Source organism: Ambystoma mexicanum, chromosome 13 (assembly GCF_040938575.1).
Source record: "Ambystoma mexicanum isolate Mex_15411 chromosome 13, UKY_AmexF1_1, whole genome shotgun sequence".
NCBI classification, from domain to species: Eukaryota; Metazoa; Chordata; class Amphibia; order Caudata; family Ambystomatidae; genus Ambystoma; species Ambystoma mexicanum.
Genome location: NC_090938.1, coordinates 103,482,896 through 103,503,858, shown reverse-complemented (window position 1 = coordinate 103,503,858; position 20,963 = coordinate 103,482,896). Strand labels below are relative to the sequence as shown.

The window sequence follows — 20,963 nt, the reverse complement described above, 5'->3', positions numbered from 1 at the left end:
CTGTAGTTCAGGATAAAATCAGCTCAAATTAATTGGTTGGTCTTTCCAATCTTACAATATTGGAGGTCATGTTTATTTAGAGGTAGTACAGTCACATAATGAGTGACAGGAAGTGAACTCACCAGCAGCTGCCAAAGCGTTTCTATGTCATTTTCCCGCTTTCTGAACGTCGCACATAAAAAAGATGGATTTTTTTTCTGTCGATTTTGTGGACTCCTCAGAATGCGGTAAAAGGCCCCCCTTTGCTCCTGCATACACACACACATGCATGCACGTGCATGAACATACATGCAAACAGTCAGACACTTACCTGGCACTCCTGTGACCCCTCCTCCCTATCTCGCCCCGCCTGTCAGACCCGCGTGCGGCAGGGGCATGACAGTTTGATTTACAAAGACCACTCCGTGCGGCCACGGAGCGGTCTTTCGAAATTGATTATTTTTCCGGTCAGGAAAAAAAGGACATTTGACCGAAGATCGCCAAAGTTATTAACTGGCGGATGGGTGACATTATTGCACCGCGGGAATTCGAATTGGGAACAATAGGGTTCTTTAGAGCTTTTACACCAAGAATTCTGATAAGTCAATGAATGGGAGCGCCAGTGGTCGGACTTCATGGAATAGGCTCAAAAGACCATTAAAGCGGAGCGCAATCCATGCGAGCATGTGTGTTCCTCCAGAGCAGTGGTTGTAGGGAGTAAAAGAATGTGCCTAAGAATGGATGCTGCATTAACCCGACCGTTGATTCTGCGTGTGAAAGGGAACTGGAAATCACTTTTGCCCAAGATGTTACTATGTAGGACATTTTACAGCCTGGTAGTCCATCCATACAATCCATACACTTGGGGCCCATTTTCTAGAACAAGGATTTTCAACCAAATAATTAAAAACATGCAGACAACTCTAAAATCTATGTGTTGAGAGATTAGTTTACAAAGTTCTCTAAATGTAAAAGGGTCAGTTTGGGGTCACATTCTCAGTGTAGCTGGTTGGTGGTGGTCAGAGGAGTTCCCCAACAAATGGTTTCAATCAACATATGCGTTTGGGTCAATTGAGTCTTCTATATCATTTTCTTTCCGTGCACCGTGGTGATCTCAGGAGAGACATCTCTGTGGGCTGTTCTAAGATCCCTTGTCATGACATGAGAAATCTGTCTTTTCAGACCATAGAGCTGCATGTGGTGGAGTCCACTTGGAGGTATTCTTTGGAGGCTTGACCATTTGTTAAAAAAAAATTCTGGTCGTAGTGGACTACATTTCTGCCGTTATCTGATTTTTACTTTTGCCAACACCTTATTTGTGTGTCCTCTTTTACTTCGAGTGGCAGGAAATGTGTTTCTGGTCCCAACTGACAATTCTTTAGCATGCATTCCATTCCATTGCTTTTTTTAGATTGAGCTGTTGCAGAAGGGTGTAACCAAATGCGCATCGTTCTCAATGTTTCCCCGAAGTAAGCAGCCCTTCCTCGAGGGCTAGGCTTCGCCCCTCTTAAGAGGGAATAGAATTGAAGCTGATTTGCATATGGTTGGTTCCTCCCTGCAATGGCACAGATGAATTAAAACCAAGTGATAACCACTGAAAGCAATTCCGTATGATTCAAAAATGCCCAGTGGTTTTAAAAAAAACATTATTTTAATTATCTGAGTAACTCTCCCCAAGTAGTGTGGGTATGCACATATAGAGAGACCTTGAGCTAGATGTTCCCAGGTACATTAGCAAGTGTTTCCTGATGAAGCCTAACAAGGCTGAAACATGTTTATGATTGCTTGCAATCTAGTTTTGTGGGTTAGGCGGCTACCTTTATGGGCAGTGCTAAGGCTGATTTGCATGCAGTCAGCCCTTTTATGAAATGGCTCCAAGCTAAATATCCTGACCGGTCCTTATAATACTAAACTGACTTTGCTCTTTGGAAAGAAGCATCGGACCAACATTCCAGTCTCTGCTTGTTTTTTCAAGCACGAGTATTCAACACAACTTCAAGACTGAATAACTTAATCATACCATTCTGCTTCATAGACCTTCGCCAATAGTGGCATGCCCAAATGCAAAAGACTTCACATGTTACGATAGACATTTATTTTATTTTCCCATAAACTAAACTGCAATCTCTTAATGATAAGACATTCAATATTTGATTAAATAGTCCTACTTCATTTGAAATAGACTTTGCTTTTATTTGATATTCATTATATACAGCTGTTAAGCTAGAGACTGGTGCCTTTATTGTTTTATCGCTTCAAGCAACCTTATTTCTTTGTTTTCTGCCTTTAATTCCCCTAGACACATTTCCTTCAAGAGGCATCTGCCTCGGCAGATGCAAGTCTCCAGTGTCGATTACGGAAATGAATTGCCGAGTGAGGCCGAACAGCCGACCAGCATTGGGAGGATTAAGCCAGAACTATACAAGCAAAAGTCAGTAGACTCTGAGGACACCAAGAAAGGAGATGAAAAAACCTGTGGGAAAATTAACTTCACCCTTAAATATGACTACGAGAATGAAATGCTTATTGTCCGAATTCTCAAAGCCTTTGACCTCCCGGCAAAGGACTTCTGTGGCAGCTCCGACCCTTACGTGAAGATATACCTCTTGCCCGACAGGAAAAGGAAGTTTCAGACACGGGTGCATCGAAAGACCCTTAACCCCACCTTTGATGAATCGTTTCAATTTCCCGTACCTTATGACGAGCTGACCCTTCGGAAGCTCCATCTCAGCGTCTTTGATTTTGACAGGTTTTCCAGACATGATATGATTGGGGAAGTTATTTTAGAAAATCTTTTCGAGGCATCGGATCTTTCGCGGGAGTCCTCCATCTGGAGAGATATCCAGTATGCAACAACCGTAAGTAAATTTCTTATTGAAATCAATATTTTGACTACTGTATACAGTCAATGTTTTTTGGGGATTATATGTTACTCTAATTTTAATTTATATAAAATCTCTTTCCCGAATGTTCGTATTTGGTGGACACAGCAGTGTTTCAAATTTTCTTGGGGGTTGGTGAAGGCTTCTATCCAGAAGATGTTTGATACAGAAGCATCATTTTAGAAAAAGCAATTGCCCCAGATCAATATTTGAAAATGGGCTCACAGCTTAGTACATTTGGATGTTTGGATGTGTTGTGTCGCAGCATCTTTTTCAAAAGATGCTTGACTTTCGCCTGGCTTTGCAATTGTTGAACAGAAAACCTTTTGTTACTTGTGATAGTCTGAAAGTAATACTTAAAATGCGTTTGACATAACAGTACTGCAAAACTCTAAACACTTTTTTTGGAGGGGTTCGTTTTTATCAGAAAACGGCAGTACACTGCTAGTTAGCAAATGCCTTGTGATACATAATTGATTCTGAGTTAATTATAAAAACTGCTCAGATATGAGTCAATAATGATGATAAAAATCACTGAAAAATTGTTGGGTCATGTTCAAATATTTTTACTTTTTTGGGGATGACATTTCAGGATGCAAAAAAAGGGGTTACTACAGGTATGGTTGGTCTGTATCAGAAAGTTCTTTGTCAAAATGGATGCACAACTTCCAAATTTGAAAGGACACCTGCTGTTGCGCATTCAAGAGTAGGTGTGACCGCGTGCCGCTTTAGGGGACATCTGCTGATGCAATGCGGTGGGATACAATCTGAGTAGGATCTACTGAGGGGGTAGAAATCTACACCATGGCAATCTGAGCTCTAGTCTCCTCGGCTTTGGTGGGTCTGTCCCTGCTCCCCCTTGACTCAATAGTGGCACCTCTTGTCCTGGGAAATGTTTGTATTATTCGAAGGACTTGTATTAAATGTCTTCAATGATCCAACTGAGCCTTTTGAACGGTGTCTATTTGTTGGGGTCAGGGCGGGCTAGCAATGCCCCTTTCTACCACTCCTGCGCTGTAACCCCAATGGGCCGCCAAAACAAGACAATTTACACAATGACATCACAGGAAGTGACATCACATGGCATGGGACCATTCTTTTTCCGGAGGTCACTGAATAACTTGCCAAAGTATTCCATATAGCCCCTTCCCTCCCCCTTCTTCAGGCCAGGCATTTCTCCTACAGCGTGGCTCTTGCTGGGGGCGGAGGGCATCCGATTTTGATAAAGCTGGGGTGTGCCACCATTGCTGCCGACACTCTTGTCTGTCCTAAATCCTGAGGCATTGCTGATTGGCTGCATTTTCTGTCTCGCTCTCTCTGGACTCTCATTACTGAACCAGTTGAAGTTGAATGCCTCATAGTTTTTCTCATTTGTCTCGTTTTGTATTTTCATGCCTTTTTATTATAACCCCTTTTTCTATGTATATTCCTTCAATCACGTAGAAACGTCACAGGTGAGATGCGCGTCGGCTTTAAAATGCAATAAACAATTATGGCAAATGACATCAATTACCGCTGTTATAAACCTTTCACCAATGCTACACAGCAGGGACATCTTTGACCCAAAATCTCACTGGTATCGGAAATGACATCACATCCTAAGACATAAGCTAACATTGAACCTCAATTACAGGAAATGGCATCACTGATATAAGGCAAATCTACAATAAGCATAAGTAATTAAAATAAAATAGTTTCTAAAATAGACTAAAAGTTATTTTGGTTGCCAACCATATATCCGCTATGGTACTGGCTAGACATGGCACAAGCGCGGTGATAATATACCAAGCAGAACCAGTGCAATGGAGGGGCAGTGCCTCCATGTGCCAGAAGAAGCTCTTACAGATGGGTATTGCCGGTTTTGCCAGTTATAGCCTCATATACGGTTTATATAGCCATTGAGTGCAAGGTACAGCCTCTCCCACCTCAAGCCCCTCTTCTCTTAAGAAGCTGTACCTCGGTGTGGGGTTATGCATCTTGAGTTCCTTGGTCATTTATGTTGCCATAAAGCGAACCTATGTCGAAGGCCGTCTGTTATTACCAAATCTATTGCAACTTTTGATATTACGCTGCATAAGGCACGACTAACGCTTCTAAGCACTGTAATAGGTGTCGCTGGTTTCCAATGGACTGGCCTCAGAATGATGGATGGCCGAGGTTCCTCGTAGGACTGCAGTCTGCACACACCTGAGGTCAGCACTTAACTCCCTAAACTCTTGCGGGAAGATGACCTGTTTGCTCAAGCACTGTGTGAAATGTAGTCTATTACGAATTGTTATTAAATATTTGATCTTTTCTGGAAGATCCAGACTTACACAATCAACGTTTGATGGGGGGGGAAAAAAGCCAGAGCGCTCAAGTTGTCCAATGCCTGTTGTCACCCGGTTGCCCGTCCTTCCGGCCATTGTATGCTGCCGTCCGGGAGAAAAGGCGATTAGTTTGAAAATAATGTTGAAAGAATTCACCCAACCTCTGTCCACGAGTAAGAAACTCCTTTAATTGTAATATTGCATTCCATTAATCTATGAAGTAAAGATTGCCACTAAAAATATGCCCCGGCTAAAATTCACCATCCTAGAGTTTGCCCCATAATGAAGATGTTGGCGGTGTTTTCTTGGGAATGACACTGCAGCATATTCTAGCATTTGGCCCTCCATGCAATGTATATGTTCTGTTACATTGAAAAGTATGTCTCCAGGGGAGGCAAATCTTTTAATTTCCACTTGCAATGTCTTCCTTTGACCAGGGCTAGCAGAAGAACGTTTGGAGGTAGCATCTGCTACACGTTGCTACCACCCAATGGGGTCCTTGGTGCACAACTACCACCCAGAACTACCGCTGTGAATGTCCATGGGAAAACAGATTGTCCGTCTCAGCCTGGCGTCCCTAGGAGGGCGGGGCCCCTTAGAGGGACACAGGATGCCCCTCTCTCTCCTGAAGACCACCACCTGCTTATAAACCTCCACACAATCGCATCACCATATCTAGGACAATGTTTAGCGTGTGCGTTTAAGGGGGGTTGGTACGGAATACTTGAAAATATCTCCCTGGCAATAGTGGATCTTTCTCTCTGCATGGGGGAAGACCGGGCAGGTCTGCGGTCAATCCTAGTGATCTCCCGCAATGCAGAGACCTATTGCAATGGCGTTGCGGGAGATGCCATGCGTCTTGGCAGGCGCTATCCTGCTTCTCTCTAAACTTGCACCAAATGTTCAAGGGATGGGTGGAGGTGGAAGGGGGGATAGGTGGGGGTTAAATGTATGTGTCCAAAAAGCTAATGCAAGCCTAATCTGGTCAGGTGCAAGTCCTTGGTTTTGAAATGAGGTTGCTGAGGTTGGTTCAAAGCCGACTGTATTTGCCATGAAAGGAATTGATATTGGAATCTTTCTTCCCCCATCTTGACCAATTGCTGTGTTCTGTTGTCCATTTGGTGTCCTGTATGGAAAGACTTGGTGGTTCTTCGTTTTTTTCCAGTGAGTGCCTTCATCAGTAAATGTTCTACCTGTTCGGTAGGGTTCATGCTGTGCTGAGGGAAGTGTTTAGTCTGATATGGCGACCCCAGAGGCAGCCGCTCTGATGTGTTCTGGAGGTATACAAAGCATTATTCGGTCAGAGGTTAACTAAGAATACGGGTTAACCATATTAGACCTGTTGGGTGGGGAAATGGATATTGTGTTGACATCCTCACTGTTGGAAATCATCCCTCATGCTGTGAGTATCTTAATTGCTGACTCTTTGGGCATTCCCCTTGATGTTAAATGCCTCCTTTCACTGTCTTGCTATGCCCCCTATCCACTGGCCCCTTGCAATCAGGGGCAGCTTGGGCCATGGAGGATACATTGAGGATACTAGAAGTATGTATGTAATGAATGTGTTGCTTGTATCTCAAATAGGACCTGATGCATGTCTTTATTTTACCCTTGGCTAAGTAACACTGTTGCCTTCCATCAGTAGGTACTGAGCCATCATTCTGTAATCACCAGAGAAAATGCTTCCCAATTTCAAGAAAATAACTGCAATTGAAAATGGGCAGACTTGGACATTGTATTTGTCATGGATTTTGCAATGGTCTTGGGAATCTTCCATAGGGTTTCCAAAGATGATACAGTGGGTGCCATAGAGTTTAAGTGCATGTCCTGAAATGTACCAGACCAGAACTTAATTCAGTTTTTGGAATGTTTGAAGTAAGACGGAGTTGTACACCAACTTCCATTGACCAATAGACGTTATTGCTTCAGCCTTAACACTGTATCATTCCCCCACCTTGATTACATGTTGGGAAAATAATTTGCGGTAGACTTGTCGTACATAAACAGAAGTGTTCTTCCTTAATTGTAATAGAACGCCCATAATTTCTCAAAGAACTCCCTCTGTGAAAAATGAGCTTAATGTTTTTCTTGTTGTTTTAACTGAACTCCTTTACTTCTTTCTGGTTGTGCATTAATGTCTACTGTATTCTTAAACAAATTAAGTTTTCACATGAGTTCTGTGGATTTTCTAAGAAAATGTATAGCCCTTGTGAACACTTTGATCAGATCAATTAGATTTCAGTTGGAAAATCGAGAAATCGTTTCAACCTATGCCAAAACAATTTGCAATAAAATTTGCGATTGGTCCTAAAATGCAGGACCGTTTTAAAATACGCTGCAATGTCATGTGTCTGTGATGAGCATCAGGATGGGTAAACAGCCACGACATTTGAACATTTTGCCAGATGTGTGTCCTGAAAAACAGAGGATACGAGGAGGAACCTATTAAGTATTTAGTGTCATTGAGTGAAACTTACAAAGAATTAGAAGAAACCGGAGTATGGTGTGACAACCAAGAGGTTCTGGAAGAAGGTATCAATAGGGAGGGTGATCTTGAAGACTTTAACAAATACGGCATGGAAGTCTAATGGAAGCAACCAAAATATATAATTAGTGGAAAAAGTACAAACAAAGAGTAAAGTTTAAAAATAGCAGGAGAAATGTGATAAGGTTGACGATGTGTACTCGAGTTTGAAGAAACGAAAGAAGAATGAAAATAGAAAATTCAAGGAAATCGAGTCAAGAAAGAAATGTTTTTCTGGTCAGATGTCTTATTGAGACATCGGGGCACGCATGCAATTTCTTCAGATGAATAGAGGAGGGCTGAAGAACATATTGAAATTAGAAACAATGTAAACCACAGAAATGTCTACCTGAATCTTGAAAGGAAGCGCCCCCAAGTTAGCACGATCCTCCCCGCAATAGGAGACAATGATGGACACTCCCGTAATGGGAATAAGGCCAAGACAGAGTGCTGGTGAGCGTAAGTGGGAGTTTATCCAAAGAATAGGGCATGCAAAGAACTCTGCAACCTCCGAGAGCGCTCTGTCTGACAATAGCAAAGACAGGCGTATTTCTAATACAAAAAACGTCATCAAAACCTACACACTATAGGGGGCACAAGTTAATTGGGATTGGGTGGCGTCGACTAACTATAGGTGTTGCTGCAGCTTGGTTGGTCCGGGTGGGAGGACGTCACTGGTCAGCCTCGTGGTAGGGTTGGGCCTGGCAGGCCGGCTTGAGGTCATCCGGGCGGTGTTGGTATGCTGGGGCAGCCTGTGACAAAGATGAATACCTTTCCTGACTCGTTTGCCCTAGGCCATGCACACTGCAGTTATTCAAGAAACGACATTTAAGTTCATCAATAAATCGCTCAGCAGTTTATCTTATAAAATAAATGCAACACATGAGGAATGCACCTCGTGAGAGGTCTGGTAGTTGTCGGTTGGGGTGAGATTTACCTGTGTCCTATTGACCGGTATTTTAGGTCGAGGGGCTGGGCTCTGGGGCCTGGGCCGAATGATACATGTTTGTCTGCTGATTATATAAATGGGTCTCTGTGTCTTGTCCCAGCTTTGCACGGGGTCATGATTCTTGGGGTGGTCTAGGGGGGTTGTGGGATTTACGAGAGGGTGCTGGTAGATCTGTGGATTCAAACGTGGGTTTATTACTGTGCTGTAAATAACACAGGTGGCGGGCTGTGGCCTTGGGTGCGGTACCGGGGCCTCTGACTCTCTGAAGCGGCTCCAGCTTGGTTGGGGGAGGTGAGGGAGCGCGGCACATGCCTTAGCTTCTTTATCTGGCAGGCTTCGTAGGGTGGGAGGGAGAATGGCCTTGCATATATTCACAAAGGTTTTTTCCTCGTGCGTTGCTGACTTTTGAATGCAGAACTTTTATAATGTTTTGCCTTATTTTGATCTTATTTAAACACACATCTATATTTCGACTTCGTTACACATTTCTTTAATACAGTCGATTCGAGTACCTTTTCATTACATGGTATTATATGTACTGCAGTGTTTAAGTATCTATATACATTCGACGGTACATGAGGTAGAACTATATTATGGACCACAGAGATTGACGGTTGCCACTATGGGTGACTTAAGGAGACATATAGGGGTTCATGTGTCTACATATGACTTAAAGACACTTTCTCTGTGATCTAGCAGCATTAGTACAATCACAATGTGAAGTCATATAAACATTTCACTTTTATGGCTAATTCATGGTTTGCAGATTCTGTTTAAGAAAAGTAGTTCACTAATACCACTACTTGAATTCATTTCTGCGTTGCCCTGGCCTCGCGGACCAGGTCGCACGGGATGCAGTATTACATTGTGAACGACGAAATGTTACAGTGTTAGCATCTCGGGTTATCTCATACCCGGCTTTCTCATGGGAACGCGCTCGCAGCGGATCTACCATAGTGCTGCGGCGGCAGGGATGCTTGGAAAGCCCTCCAAAGGTGGGGGGCCGCGCTACAGTGTGCTAAACTCACGCCATCTTTGCTAGACAAGATGGCTTCTAGGCCTAACTGAATTTTTGTATATGCAGGGAACGGATACGTGTGGGCAATGTCGTCGGCGGGTGAACCCTCCTCCACCTGGGCCCGGGTGGCATGAGGGGACGCCCATCGAGTCATGGTCCTCACCTGGGGAGAAGGCTGTAGGTGAGGAGGGCCTCGCGGCCAGTCCTCCCCTACATTTCCCCCCTTTCGTTACTAAAGTAACGAATTCTTTAGCTCTTCCAATCTTCTACATTCTTGTTCCTCTATCACTGCGTCATCCCATGCAGGTGTTCCTTTTCTAGGCATCCATGCCCTACATACTCCCCTCAAGCTCTCACCTCTTCTAGCATACTCGTCTGGTGTACATGTTAAATATATACAGTCACCACTTCCTTCCAAGTCTACCCAGACCTCCTCATACCATTCCAGTTCCACATCTCGGGGTTCTTTGATAGTGGTGTGCCATAGTTTGTCTACTATGTACTTATCACGGTACATAGGCACTAACTGGTACCTGGGAGTGTTATCTGTTCCTGTCTGTACATGCACTTCTTGTGTCGCCTTAATTGTACCACCAGAGTTGCCCATTGTCACCATCATCATTGCGCCGTTAGGGACCGCACTTGCACAACATCGGAGGCCCACCTGGCACAGGCAGAACGCCACGAGGAGAAACACCACAGCTGGTACCAGAAATTTAATTGTCATTCCAAGCCAAGAGGGAACCCAGGAGAAGATATTGTCGAACCACGTGCTGGCTTCTGCTCCACCTTCCATCTTCATCTTCTCTCCCAGATTGTGTACTGCTTCGATCACGTGGGATAAGGAACCATTCTCCGCGTCTTCAGAAGGTACGAAAGTGCAGCAGGCACTTCCTATTTTTCGGCAAACACCTCCGTCCATCGCAGTCAACAGGTCCAGAACATACCTGTTCTGCATGGTCATCAGACGTAGAGCTCGCAGTTCTACTTTTATTATGTTGAACCCTTCTTCAGTGTCATTGGCTAACTGAATTAGTTCCCACCGTGTTATCTGGAGCCATTTTGCATTTGCCCTTGCTTGGACACTTGAGATCAGCGAGGCAAAGAATGTTTCTACAGAGCTGAACAGTCGGTACCTGTCTGGGATCTGTGCCAATAAATCGGATGAAGCTTGGGATATGTAATTTGATGCCCGTCTGTTCCGTGATAGCTCTTCTCCCTTCCCTCCGGAGGACAGGACATAGAGGTGTGATTTTGCAGTAGGAGGAACCACACCCTGGGGCATGTTCTCTGGCGTCCTTTTATTTTCATCAACGTGGCTTTCTGGAATCACCATTAGGGCCGAGTGCAGTGTGGCCATCGAGCAGCTGCCGCTCCATGCCTGGGGAAGGTGCAAGTAGGCCTGGTTCCCACATACCCAGTATGTGTCCATTAATGCGGCTGTTCCTTTTCTCATGTCTGGGATGGTGAGAGTCTTGTTGCAGCTTTTATTCGTCCCTATTGCCACTTTTCCTTCTCCCTTAAAACATAGTTCGTTCTTGATCTCACTTTGTAGTTTGAAGGGTTTCTCCATTGCTGTTACCCATGTCAGTTTGGAAATGTGCTCCTTCCATACTGGTGTGCATGTTTCTTCTATCCATCGCATCCTGGCTGGTTGGACACCTCTCAGTGCTTCCGCTTTGCACAGTACTTCTTCATCTTTCCATTTGTTTTCAGAAAATAGTGTCCCTTGTATCGCAAAAAATGGTTCTTTGAGACATACCACTCCAGCTGCTTTTGGATAGCACGTTTTTTCCGTCTGTATAATCTTGAAAGTGACGTCGTGTGCCTGGAAGGTGTTTTTTATTCGGCATAGCGTGAGATGAAGGAGACACTGGGCATCTACAATGGGCAATTCTCTGGGCAGCAACACTTTAGGTGTGCCTGATGCATGGGGAATGAGCGAGCAGACATAACAGCTCTCATTTGTCGTTTGTTTGGCTGTGGCACTCATATCAGCATACCATTTATTTGCTTGGTGGGGGTGCCGGGGGTCTTCCATTTTGTCTAAACCTAACCCATAGTACTCATCATACCCCCTCCTGCTTGTCTCTCTTTTCCGCCTACTATCCTTGCTTCTCCTACGTCTGCTTTTGGTAAATGAAAAAATGGGCCCCCCTTCCTCCTCCCCACCCCCCTTGTCAAACTTCTGATATGTTTCCTTAGGTTCTGTCATAGTTATAACATTCCCATCTTCCTCAATAAACAACAAATCACTTTCTTCTAATGGGGTGGGGAGGGTAGTGGGGCTGCTATACATTTCAGGTGTGGACATTGTGTTGCTTTCCATCTCTGTTTGTATACCTCTTGAGTTTGACAGGGCGACAGTTGGTGGTTCAGTGTAGTAACCCCATACAAAGTGTGATCCATCCCATAGTAAAAAATCACCTTCTTTTATATTTACACTTGTAGTTGTATTGCTCCCCAGAGCTCGGGTGATGTTACTCCCCCCTCCCCCCTCGGTCAACTCGATAGAGATGAACGCTATAAACCAATACGTCACCAGGCAAAACATTGATAGGAAAAATATAATAACACAAATTGACAATCCGCATTCGTATGAATATGTAAGTCTATCTATCAACACTTCTCTAATCCTAACAAATCTATTAGTTGCAGGCTGCCCATTAGATGCCATGGTAATTCCTGTTTGAGATACAAAAGTGCATTAAGTACAGACATGTAAACATTTCCCGGACGTTATTAACTTTTTTTTTTTTTTTTTTTTCATAAAGCATGGGCGTGGGTAGGGGAAGGGTTTGTTTCCACAGACAAGGGTATTTGCAATCAATACGTTTAGATCATTGTACAATATATATAAAATCTTCTTCAAAAGAAAGAAAAATTTCAAGAAATGAGAGAACAAGGTTTTTCTTTTTTCGTACGAATGCCATGTGATCATTTGCATTCATTGTCAATCTCTGCACATACACAAAATCACCCTTACTCATTCTCCATAACACCACTGTCTGCTGTTGCCTGTGCCTCGTCCTGCACCTCACCTTCCACGGCGCTATAAGCTCTGCGTACGTCTGTCAAATGCACCCAGTATCTTAGGCCCTTTACCTTTACTGCTGTGGGCGTGCAAAACACTACCTCATAAGGGCCATGGAAACGTGGCGCATTCCACCTTCGTACAAAACTTCTGACATATATAAAGTCACCTGGCATTAGCTGTAATTGTTTGTCAGGCAGTGGTACCCGTTCTGTTGTATTCCCCTCCTCTCTTGTAGAGGGGGGGGCGAGTTGTTTCGCTATAATGCGTGCTGCCCGTGTTAGTTTTTTCAAGTACTCTGTGAACTCCTCTCCCAATATTGCTGCGCTTCTGTGTGCATCAGAACGTTCACGGAGAGGCGAGTGCGCTGTGTGCATTCTCCTTCCCGTGACGATCTCATGCGGGGACAAATGGTGGTCTTTGCTTGGCTGATTGCGCAATTCGAACAGGGCCAAGGGTAGGCAGTACATCCAGGTCTTTTTAAGGGAAAAACACAGTTTTGACAATCTGCTTTTTAGCAGGCCGTTCATCTTTTCCACTACGCCATTACTTTGAGGATGATAAATCGAGCATAATTTGTGCTTTATTCCCAATAACGTAGTCACTTCTTTGAACAGTTCATTAACAAAATGTGTGCCATTGTCTGAGCGAATAACTTCGCAAATTCCCCAGCGCGGGAACACTTCCCGTACTAGGAACTTTGCGGCGCCCTTCGCATCAGGACGCGCACAAGGACCTGCCTCCACCCACCTTGAAAATGGACATACAACCACAATCATGTAGCGGGCCCCATTACATCTTTCTCCCATGTCTACATAATCGATGTGGAGCTCTCTGAATGGGCCATTTGGTTTTGGTATCGTACCCCTTAGTGTGCGCAATGTCATACCTGAGTTATAAATTTGACATGTCGTGCATTCCAATGCCAGTCGTGTGATGTGTTCCTGGAGGCAAGGTGCAAACCAATCTTCTTGTATCTCCGCCATTATGTGTTGTTTTGCGTTATGTGCGGGGAAGTGTAGTTGTTGAAATGCTATTTCTAACAATGTGACTGGCATCACTGCTTTTCCTGAACTTTCTTGTCGCCACAATAAATCCGTCGGCGATTTGCTGCATCCCCTCTTATTCCACAACACTTTCTCTTCTGCACTTGCTCCCTCTTGCAGCTCTATTATTTCTTGTGTAGGCATCATGTTGTATCCTGTGGGGACCTCTTGGCTTGCTGTGTGGTGTAACATGTACTCTCCTACCTCACCTTTCTGGAAATATGAAGCTTCTTTGGCGGCGGCGTCTGCTGCCGCGTTCCCCAAAGATATAAGATCTGTATTTGTAGTGTGGGCTTGGCATTTTACGATGGCCACTGCCGTGGGTTCTTGCAGGGCCTCAATCAGTTCTTTCAATAATTCTGCATGCTGAACCGGTGTTCCATCTGCTCGTCGGAACCCTCTCCGCCCCCACCGTGCCAGCCCTCCGTGTACTGTTGTTGTCATGTATGCTGAGTCTGTATATATTGTCACTGCGCATCCCTTAGCTGCATGCAATGCTTCTATTAGTGCTATTAGTTCGGCTGCTTGGGCTGAATAGTGTGATGGGAGGCGGTGTTGCACTAGTGTTTCGTATTCACCTTCCTCTAATCGTACCACTGCCATACCCACATGTTTCTCTCCTGTCTCCATGTCTATTGAGGCTGACCCGTCCACGAAATACACCTCTCCTTCGTTGAGGGCATTCTCAAAAATCACCTGGTCCTGACCTTCGTCACCTGTGTATGTTGCACAGTTGTGGTTCTGCATGTCTTCTATGGTGCACGCCTCTGTGATGAATGTGGCTGGGTTCACTGTTTTGCATCTTACTATATGTATGTTTGCACTGGACAATATTATTTCATATGCTGTGGCGCGTTGTGTTGTCAATGTGCTCTTTGATCGCTCTAATATTGCAAAGAGTGAGTGTTCCACAAATAGTGTCACAGGACAGCCCATTACTATCGTGGCACTTTTTTCAATGGCGAACGCGGCTGCAGCTAGTGATTGCTCGCACGCGAAATGACCTTGCATTACTGCATCTAGGGTGCCACTATAGTAAGCCAGTGGCTTGTGCCCTAACGATGTCTTTTGTGTCAGCACTGCTGTCATCAGTGTTCCTTTGCAGTGCGAGAATAGGAAGAATTCGCGCCCATAATCTGGATTTGCCAGTACTGGAGCGCTTGATATCAGCTCTTTCAGTGAGTTAAATGATGTGTTCATTTCTTCTGTCCATTCTATGTGTTTGTTTTCCTGCTGGGCTTCTTTGAGTGCCTGTAATAAGGGCCTTGTGTATGCTGCATAATCCAATATCCATGCTCGGCAGTAGTTGCACATACCCAGAAATTTCTGCATCTCTTTTACTGTTTTGGGCTCCCCAACTGCTCTAATCGCCTGTGCTCTGTCTGGTATAATCCGCTTGCCATCCTTTGATATCAGCTGTCCCAAATATAGGACCTCTGTCAGGCAGTATTGTAACTTGCCCTTGTCCACTTTGTACCCTTTATTGGCCAATAATATCAGGAGTGTTATTGAATCCTTTCTACACTCTTCCTCAGTTTGTGCACAAACCAATAAATCATCAACGTACTGAATCACCGTGCTTTCTACAGACAAGTTCCCCAGATCTTCATGTAGTATCCTGTTGAATATGCTTGGGCTCTCGCAATATCCTTGTGGTAATCTGCAATGTTCGAACCTCCTCCCCCCTAGTGTAAACGCTGTTAAGTACCTGCTCTCTTCTGCTAAGGGAATCGAAAAAAAATGCATTTTTCAAGTCAATGACCGTGAAGTGGGACGCTGTCTTTGGAATATTGCATAGTATTGTCGCCGGGTTCGGGACTAAAGGGAACTCCTTCTGAATCACATCATTGAGTGGGCGTAAATCTTGTATCATCCTCCATGAACCTCCCTTCGCCTTTTTAATCGGGTAAATGCATGTGTTACATGGAGAGTTTGAGGGCACTATTATTCCTTGCGCTAACAGTGCATCTATTGTCTCTCTGATCCCTTCTTCTGCTTCGCGTGACAATGGATATTGTTTTACCCGGGGTAGAATTGCTCCCTGTTTCAGTTTTATTACCACAGGCTGAACCCCATGTAATAACCCCACATCATGGGGGCCATTTGTCCATATGTTAGTGGGTACTAACCTCATGTCGTCATCAAAAAATGCATGTGGTGCTCCTACTACTGCCATTAATTCAACTTGAGTTTTTCTGGCTGTAACTACAATGTCGCACGGCATTGCTAGTTCCATCACTATTTCGCCATCTCTCTCAGTGTCGGAAAATAGCTCCTCGTCCGATAGCTCCCGCAGTGGGATATTTGCATTTGTACACAGTACTGTCCGCCACTCGCATCCTTCCATGTCAATGCCAATCACACATATTCTGTTTGCTGACACGTGTACTGCGTGTAAATCCAACGATAGCACTGACCCGGGAGCTGTGTTGGGGCTCACTATGGGGCGGAAAAGGAATTCGGCTGGGATCCTCCAATCCATCCTTTTTAGTTCTGGTACTATAAGAGCCAATGTTCTCATGCCCTCAATAAACATCTCCTCGTTTCTTGGTAACCCTCTGATCTCATGCATGATTGTGTGGCCATGTATTACTGCCATTATGCGGAGGGGACATATGCCAGGTGTTGAACATACGATACCACTTTCTGTGAATGATATTGTCATATTTAGTTTGCTTAAGAGATCTCTCCCCAGCAAATTAATGGGCGAGCGTTCATAATACAGTAAGGGTGCTTTCACTGTTTTACCCCCCACTGTCACATCCAATGCCTCTGTGTAAGGAACTTCAATTACAGCCCCAGAGAACCCCTGCGTCTCTAAAGTTTTATTAGATAACGGGAACCGGCCCTCTTTAATACATGATTTTTCCGCTCCCGAATCCACCATGAATATGAATTGCTTGTCTCCTATCTGCGCTCCTATCAATGGTTCCTCTGATGCATTGTGGGTCGTAGATAGTACCGGACACGCAAGTGCTCTCTGTGGGCTGTCCTATGCGGGGTGTCTCATTGCCCCCCCTTGATCAAAAATGTTCCCCGAAACTACTGACACGCCGCTATAAGGTGCGGGGGCAGGCGCTCCATTAGCTACTGTGGCGAAAGTGTTACCTGGCGTGTATTGTATATTGTCATTACTCTGTGGGTGGTTTTGTGTTCTGTACTGATGTCCGTGTAGTTGTGCGTTACTTCTTTGTCCTGCATTTTCTGGTTGCTGGTATTGTCCCATGGGGAGGCCGTATGGGCTTCCTGGGTGGGGGTGACCGTACTGCTCTGTCTCCTGAAACCTGTTGTTTTGTCTGCTTCGGCACTCCCTTGAGTAATGTCCCCATCTCCCACAATTCCAGCAGCTCCCCTGTGGACCTCTAGGACCCTGCCACCCATTTCCTCCCATTCCTCCATACCCTTGTCCTCCTCTTCGGCCCCTGTACCCACCTCTACCCCCTCGTGGGGCCCACTCTTGCCACATTGGACCTCCGTTCTGCTCCTGCTCAGTCCACTGTCGTTGTCCTTGCCCTGCCCAATTTGCTGCTATTCTTCCTTGTATTGCTATTTGCCCCTCCTCTCCTTCCTCTCCCTCCCTCATGAGTGGGAGCCCTGCTACCGCTGCTGCAACCTTCACCAGTTTTGATTGTACCAACTTTGCCTCGTCTGCCAACCTTTTCTGTGCTACTTCCCTCTCTCTCTCTTTTATCCTTTTACAATGGTGCACTATTATACTTTGGATCTCTGGCCACCCCTTTGCCTCAACGCCCGCTATCTTATCGAGTGCCTTCTGCACCTCTTTTGGGAGCCCCCTCTTAATGATAAAATAAAATAGAGATGTGGATTGGTGCCAGGGTGTGCCCGTTTCCGCTCTCCACATCTCCTGCACCCGGAGAATGTAATCCATAGCATCCTCCCCGTCATTCATTGTACACTGCATTACTGATTGTAAATCTGGAGTATCTGGGAACGTCTCCCGCAGCGCATCCCAAACCCGTGCCCGCACTGTATTAAAAGACGCTCCATCATGACGGTCACAATCTAATGTCACGGCCGGGAAACCAGCCTTAACCCATACTCTGTCTGCTTGATCTCCTACTGCTGATACTAGTAGGCTTTTCACATCGCCTACTGCCAGCGGTATGCCGGCAGTATGTTTCTCGAATGCATATATCCACTTGCTCGCCCCTCCGGACAACGGGGGCAATAACTTCATCAAATTAGCTTTATCCATCTGGGCCCAGGGTATATAGTTTGGCCTTCCTCCCCCTCTGTGTATTAGTGGAAGTTGTAATTTTCCTTTTAACGTGGCGCCCTCACCCACTTTGGTCGTTGCTGACCCCAATGGCGCCATCCTCCCCACTCTATTCCTTAGTCGCCCCATCCACTCGTCATCTATTGTTCCTAGTGAGCATCCACCGTCCAGCTCCTCGCTTTCCCCTCCTACTGCCATGCTCAACCTATCACTCTCATCTACTTCGCCTCGGACATCACATAGCAGGTCCTCTCTGATCCCTGTCTGCCGTGATACATCACCGATGCTCCCCTCTGGTGTTTCCACCTGTATTATTCTTGTCGGTTCTTCCTCTATTCTGAACAATATTTCACCCTTTTTCCATCCTTCCTCAATTTCTCTACTTTCACTTGATGTTCTGGATACACGTCCTGATCGAGTGGGAGTGCCTGCTGTACGCTCACATATGTCTTTTATTCTTGAGAGTTCATCCTTTGCTATCGAGAGCCTTGATTCTAAATCGCTCGTTAGCTTTTCTATGTCCCCTCTTTGCGCGCTTCTCTGGGCACGCTCTCTAGTGCTTTCGTATGGTGGGGGGGCTGTTGGTCTTAGGGGTGTAGTAGTTGTAGGGGGAGGCACATAAGTAGGATCACTATATCCTGCTGCGGGGGCCGGTTTATGTAATATCGGGTACAAACTAATCACCTCTACAGGTTGTTCTGTATTTAGTTGTTCCTTCTCCTCTCTTGGAATCATCAATGGGTTATCTGTGGTGGAAGGTAGATCGATATTTGGCGCCGGAGCTTTGGGTGGGGGTATTTCCTCAAATAGTCTCCAGAGATCTAATATCTCCTTCCTGTTTTGCCACTGTTTGCCCTTGTACTTGAGGTGAATGCACGTTCGTACCATATCTAGGACGCTTTTTTCAAAAGACCCCCCCTCAGGCCAAATCTGGGGCAATCCTTCCCCTTTTAATTCTGTTACCCATTGATCGTGGTATTTCTTGATTCGTTCAGCGTATCCCGGTAAGCTCGTACAAATATGTGACAAGGGAGTTTCTGCCCCCATATTCTAAATCAATAGCACTGACCGTGTTCACCTACTTTACTTTTGATTACGTATAGATATGTCTACGTATATTTTTATGGCCCAGGCAAGAGCAGACTTCTCAATGATATCACGCAAGTTAAATTCACTACTAACATTCTTTCTTACTCGCCATTCCTCATTCTCTTCGCATCCCTGTTCAAACCCGCGCAATTTTCATTCACAATCAACCACCTGCTAGTTATGGTCCACACTCTCTGGCACCCCCTCGCGGTCAGTCGTTCTTCTTCACTATTCACACGGTGCGCGCACCCCTCACAATGCTTTCCCACTCACACCTCACTTTTCTCCTCCCTTTCCTCCCTGGCCAGCTGTCCCTGTTTTTCTGCTATGGTTACTGTGTTCACGTCTGTACGTGCTACTACTTAATCCCCACTCCTACAAATGTGCTCCCTACTTTATAGTTCTTCTACAAGTATATTTATCTTATACCCTTTTCACTTTCACCCCTTACCCCGTAGAACGGAAACAAAAGAAATAGAAAGAGTAGCAATCACTAAAAGTATCCTAAGTGTCTCCCTTTGCCAGACACCAATAACTTATTTTTTACTTCTTCATAAATTCCCAGTACTAGTTTAGATAGCACTATGCGGCGCCGCCTTCCACCCCCTTTCGGAGCTAGGTTCCCGTCACTTCTACTTCTTCATTCACTTCTTACTCCTAATGGCCATATGCAAAGAAAAAGATAAAGAAATTTTCAAGACCCGTCTTTAGTAGACCCCCATTATTCTTCTCCTCTACCTGTCCCCGTTCCTCTGTTCACAATTTCCCCTCCCTTCCCCTTTACGATCGCTCGCACTCGGTACTCACGTGCCCGTCTTGAGCCGATAGTCTCCGAAACTGGGTCCGTCCAGGCAGTGTCACCGGTAACTCAACGGTCAGCCCCTGGCTCCGGCGAGCGGCACTCAAAGGGGATTTTTTTTCCAATCGGGATCCCGTACCCTTTCTCATTGAGTGCGCACTTCTTATTGTGCCGGTCGCCGTTGGCGGGCAGCCTCCCGGAGCCGGCTCACCGTGCGTATCCCTTCTCGACCGGAGATTCTCGTGCCACAAGGGGGTCGTTAAAAAGGAGTTAGGAAAAATAATTTGGAGATATCACGCTATCGGGGTCACCACTGAAAGGAAGCGCCCCCAAGTTAGCACGATCCTCCCCGCAATAGGAGACAATGATGGACACTCCCGTAATGGGAATAAGGCCAAGACAGAGTGCTGGTGAGCGTAAGTGGGAGTTTATCCAAAGAATAGGGCATGCAAAGAACTCTGCAACCTCCGAGAGCGCTCTGTCTGACAATAGCAAAGACAGGCGTATTTCTAATACAAAAAACGTCATCAAAACCTACACACTATAGGGGGCACAAGTTAATTGGGATTGGGTGGCGTCGACTAACTATAGGTGTTGCTGCAGCTTGGTTGGTCCGGGTGGGAGGACGTCACTGGTCAGCCTCGTGGTAGGGTTGGGCCTGGCAGGCCGGCTTGAGGTCATCCGGGCGGTGTTGGTATGCTGGGGCAGCCTGTGACAAAGATGAATACCTTTCCTGACTCGTTTGCCCTAGGCCATGCACACTGCAGTTATTCAAGAAACGACATTTAAGTTCATCAATAAATCGCTCAGCAGTTTATCTTATAAAATAAATGCAACACATGAGGAATGCACCTCGTGAGAGGTCTGGTAGTTGTCGGTTGGGGTGAGATTTACCTGTGTCCTATTGACCGGTATTTTAGGTCGAGGGGCTGGGCTCTGGGGCCTGGGCCGAATGATACATGTTTGTCTGCTGATTATATAAATGGGTCTCTGTGTCTTGTCCCAGCTTTGCACGGGGTCATGATTCTTGGGGTGGTCTAGGGGGGTTGTGGGATTTACGAGAGGGTGCTGGTAGATCTGTGGATTCAAACGTGGGT

General features: G+C 45.5%; 1 protein-coding gene across 1 annotated transcript in view; it reads left to right on the top strand.

The window, feature by feature from the left end:
• The window catches only part of SYT6 (synaptotagmin 6), an 843,909-nt gene that overhangs the window by 547,918 nt on the left and 275,028 nt on the right, over positions 1-20,963 (top strand). The window contains exon 3 of the mRNA XM_069633389.1: positions 2,279-2,837. Within this exon, the coding sequence (XP_069489490.1) occupies positions 2,279-2,837 (559 nt within the window). The remainder of the gene's footprint in view (positions 1-2,278; positions 2,838-20,963) is intronic.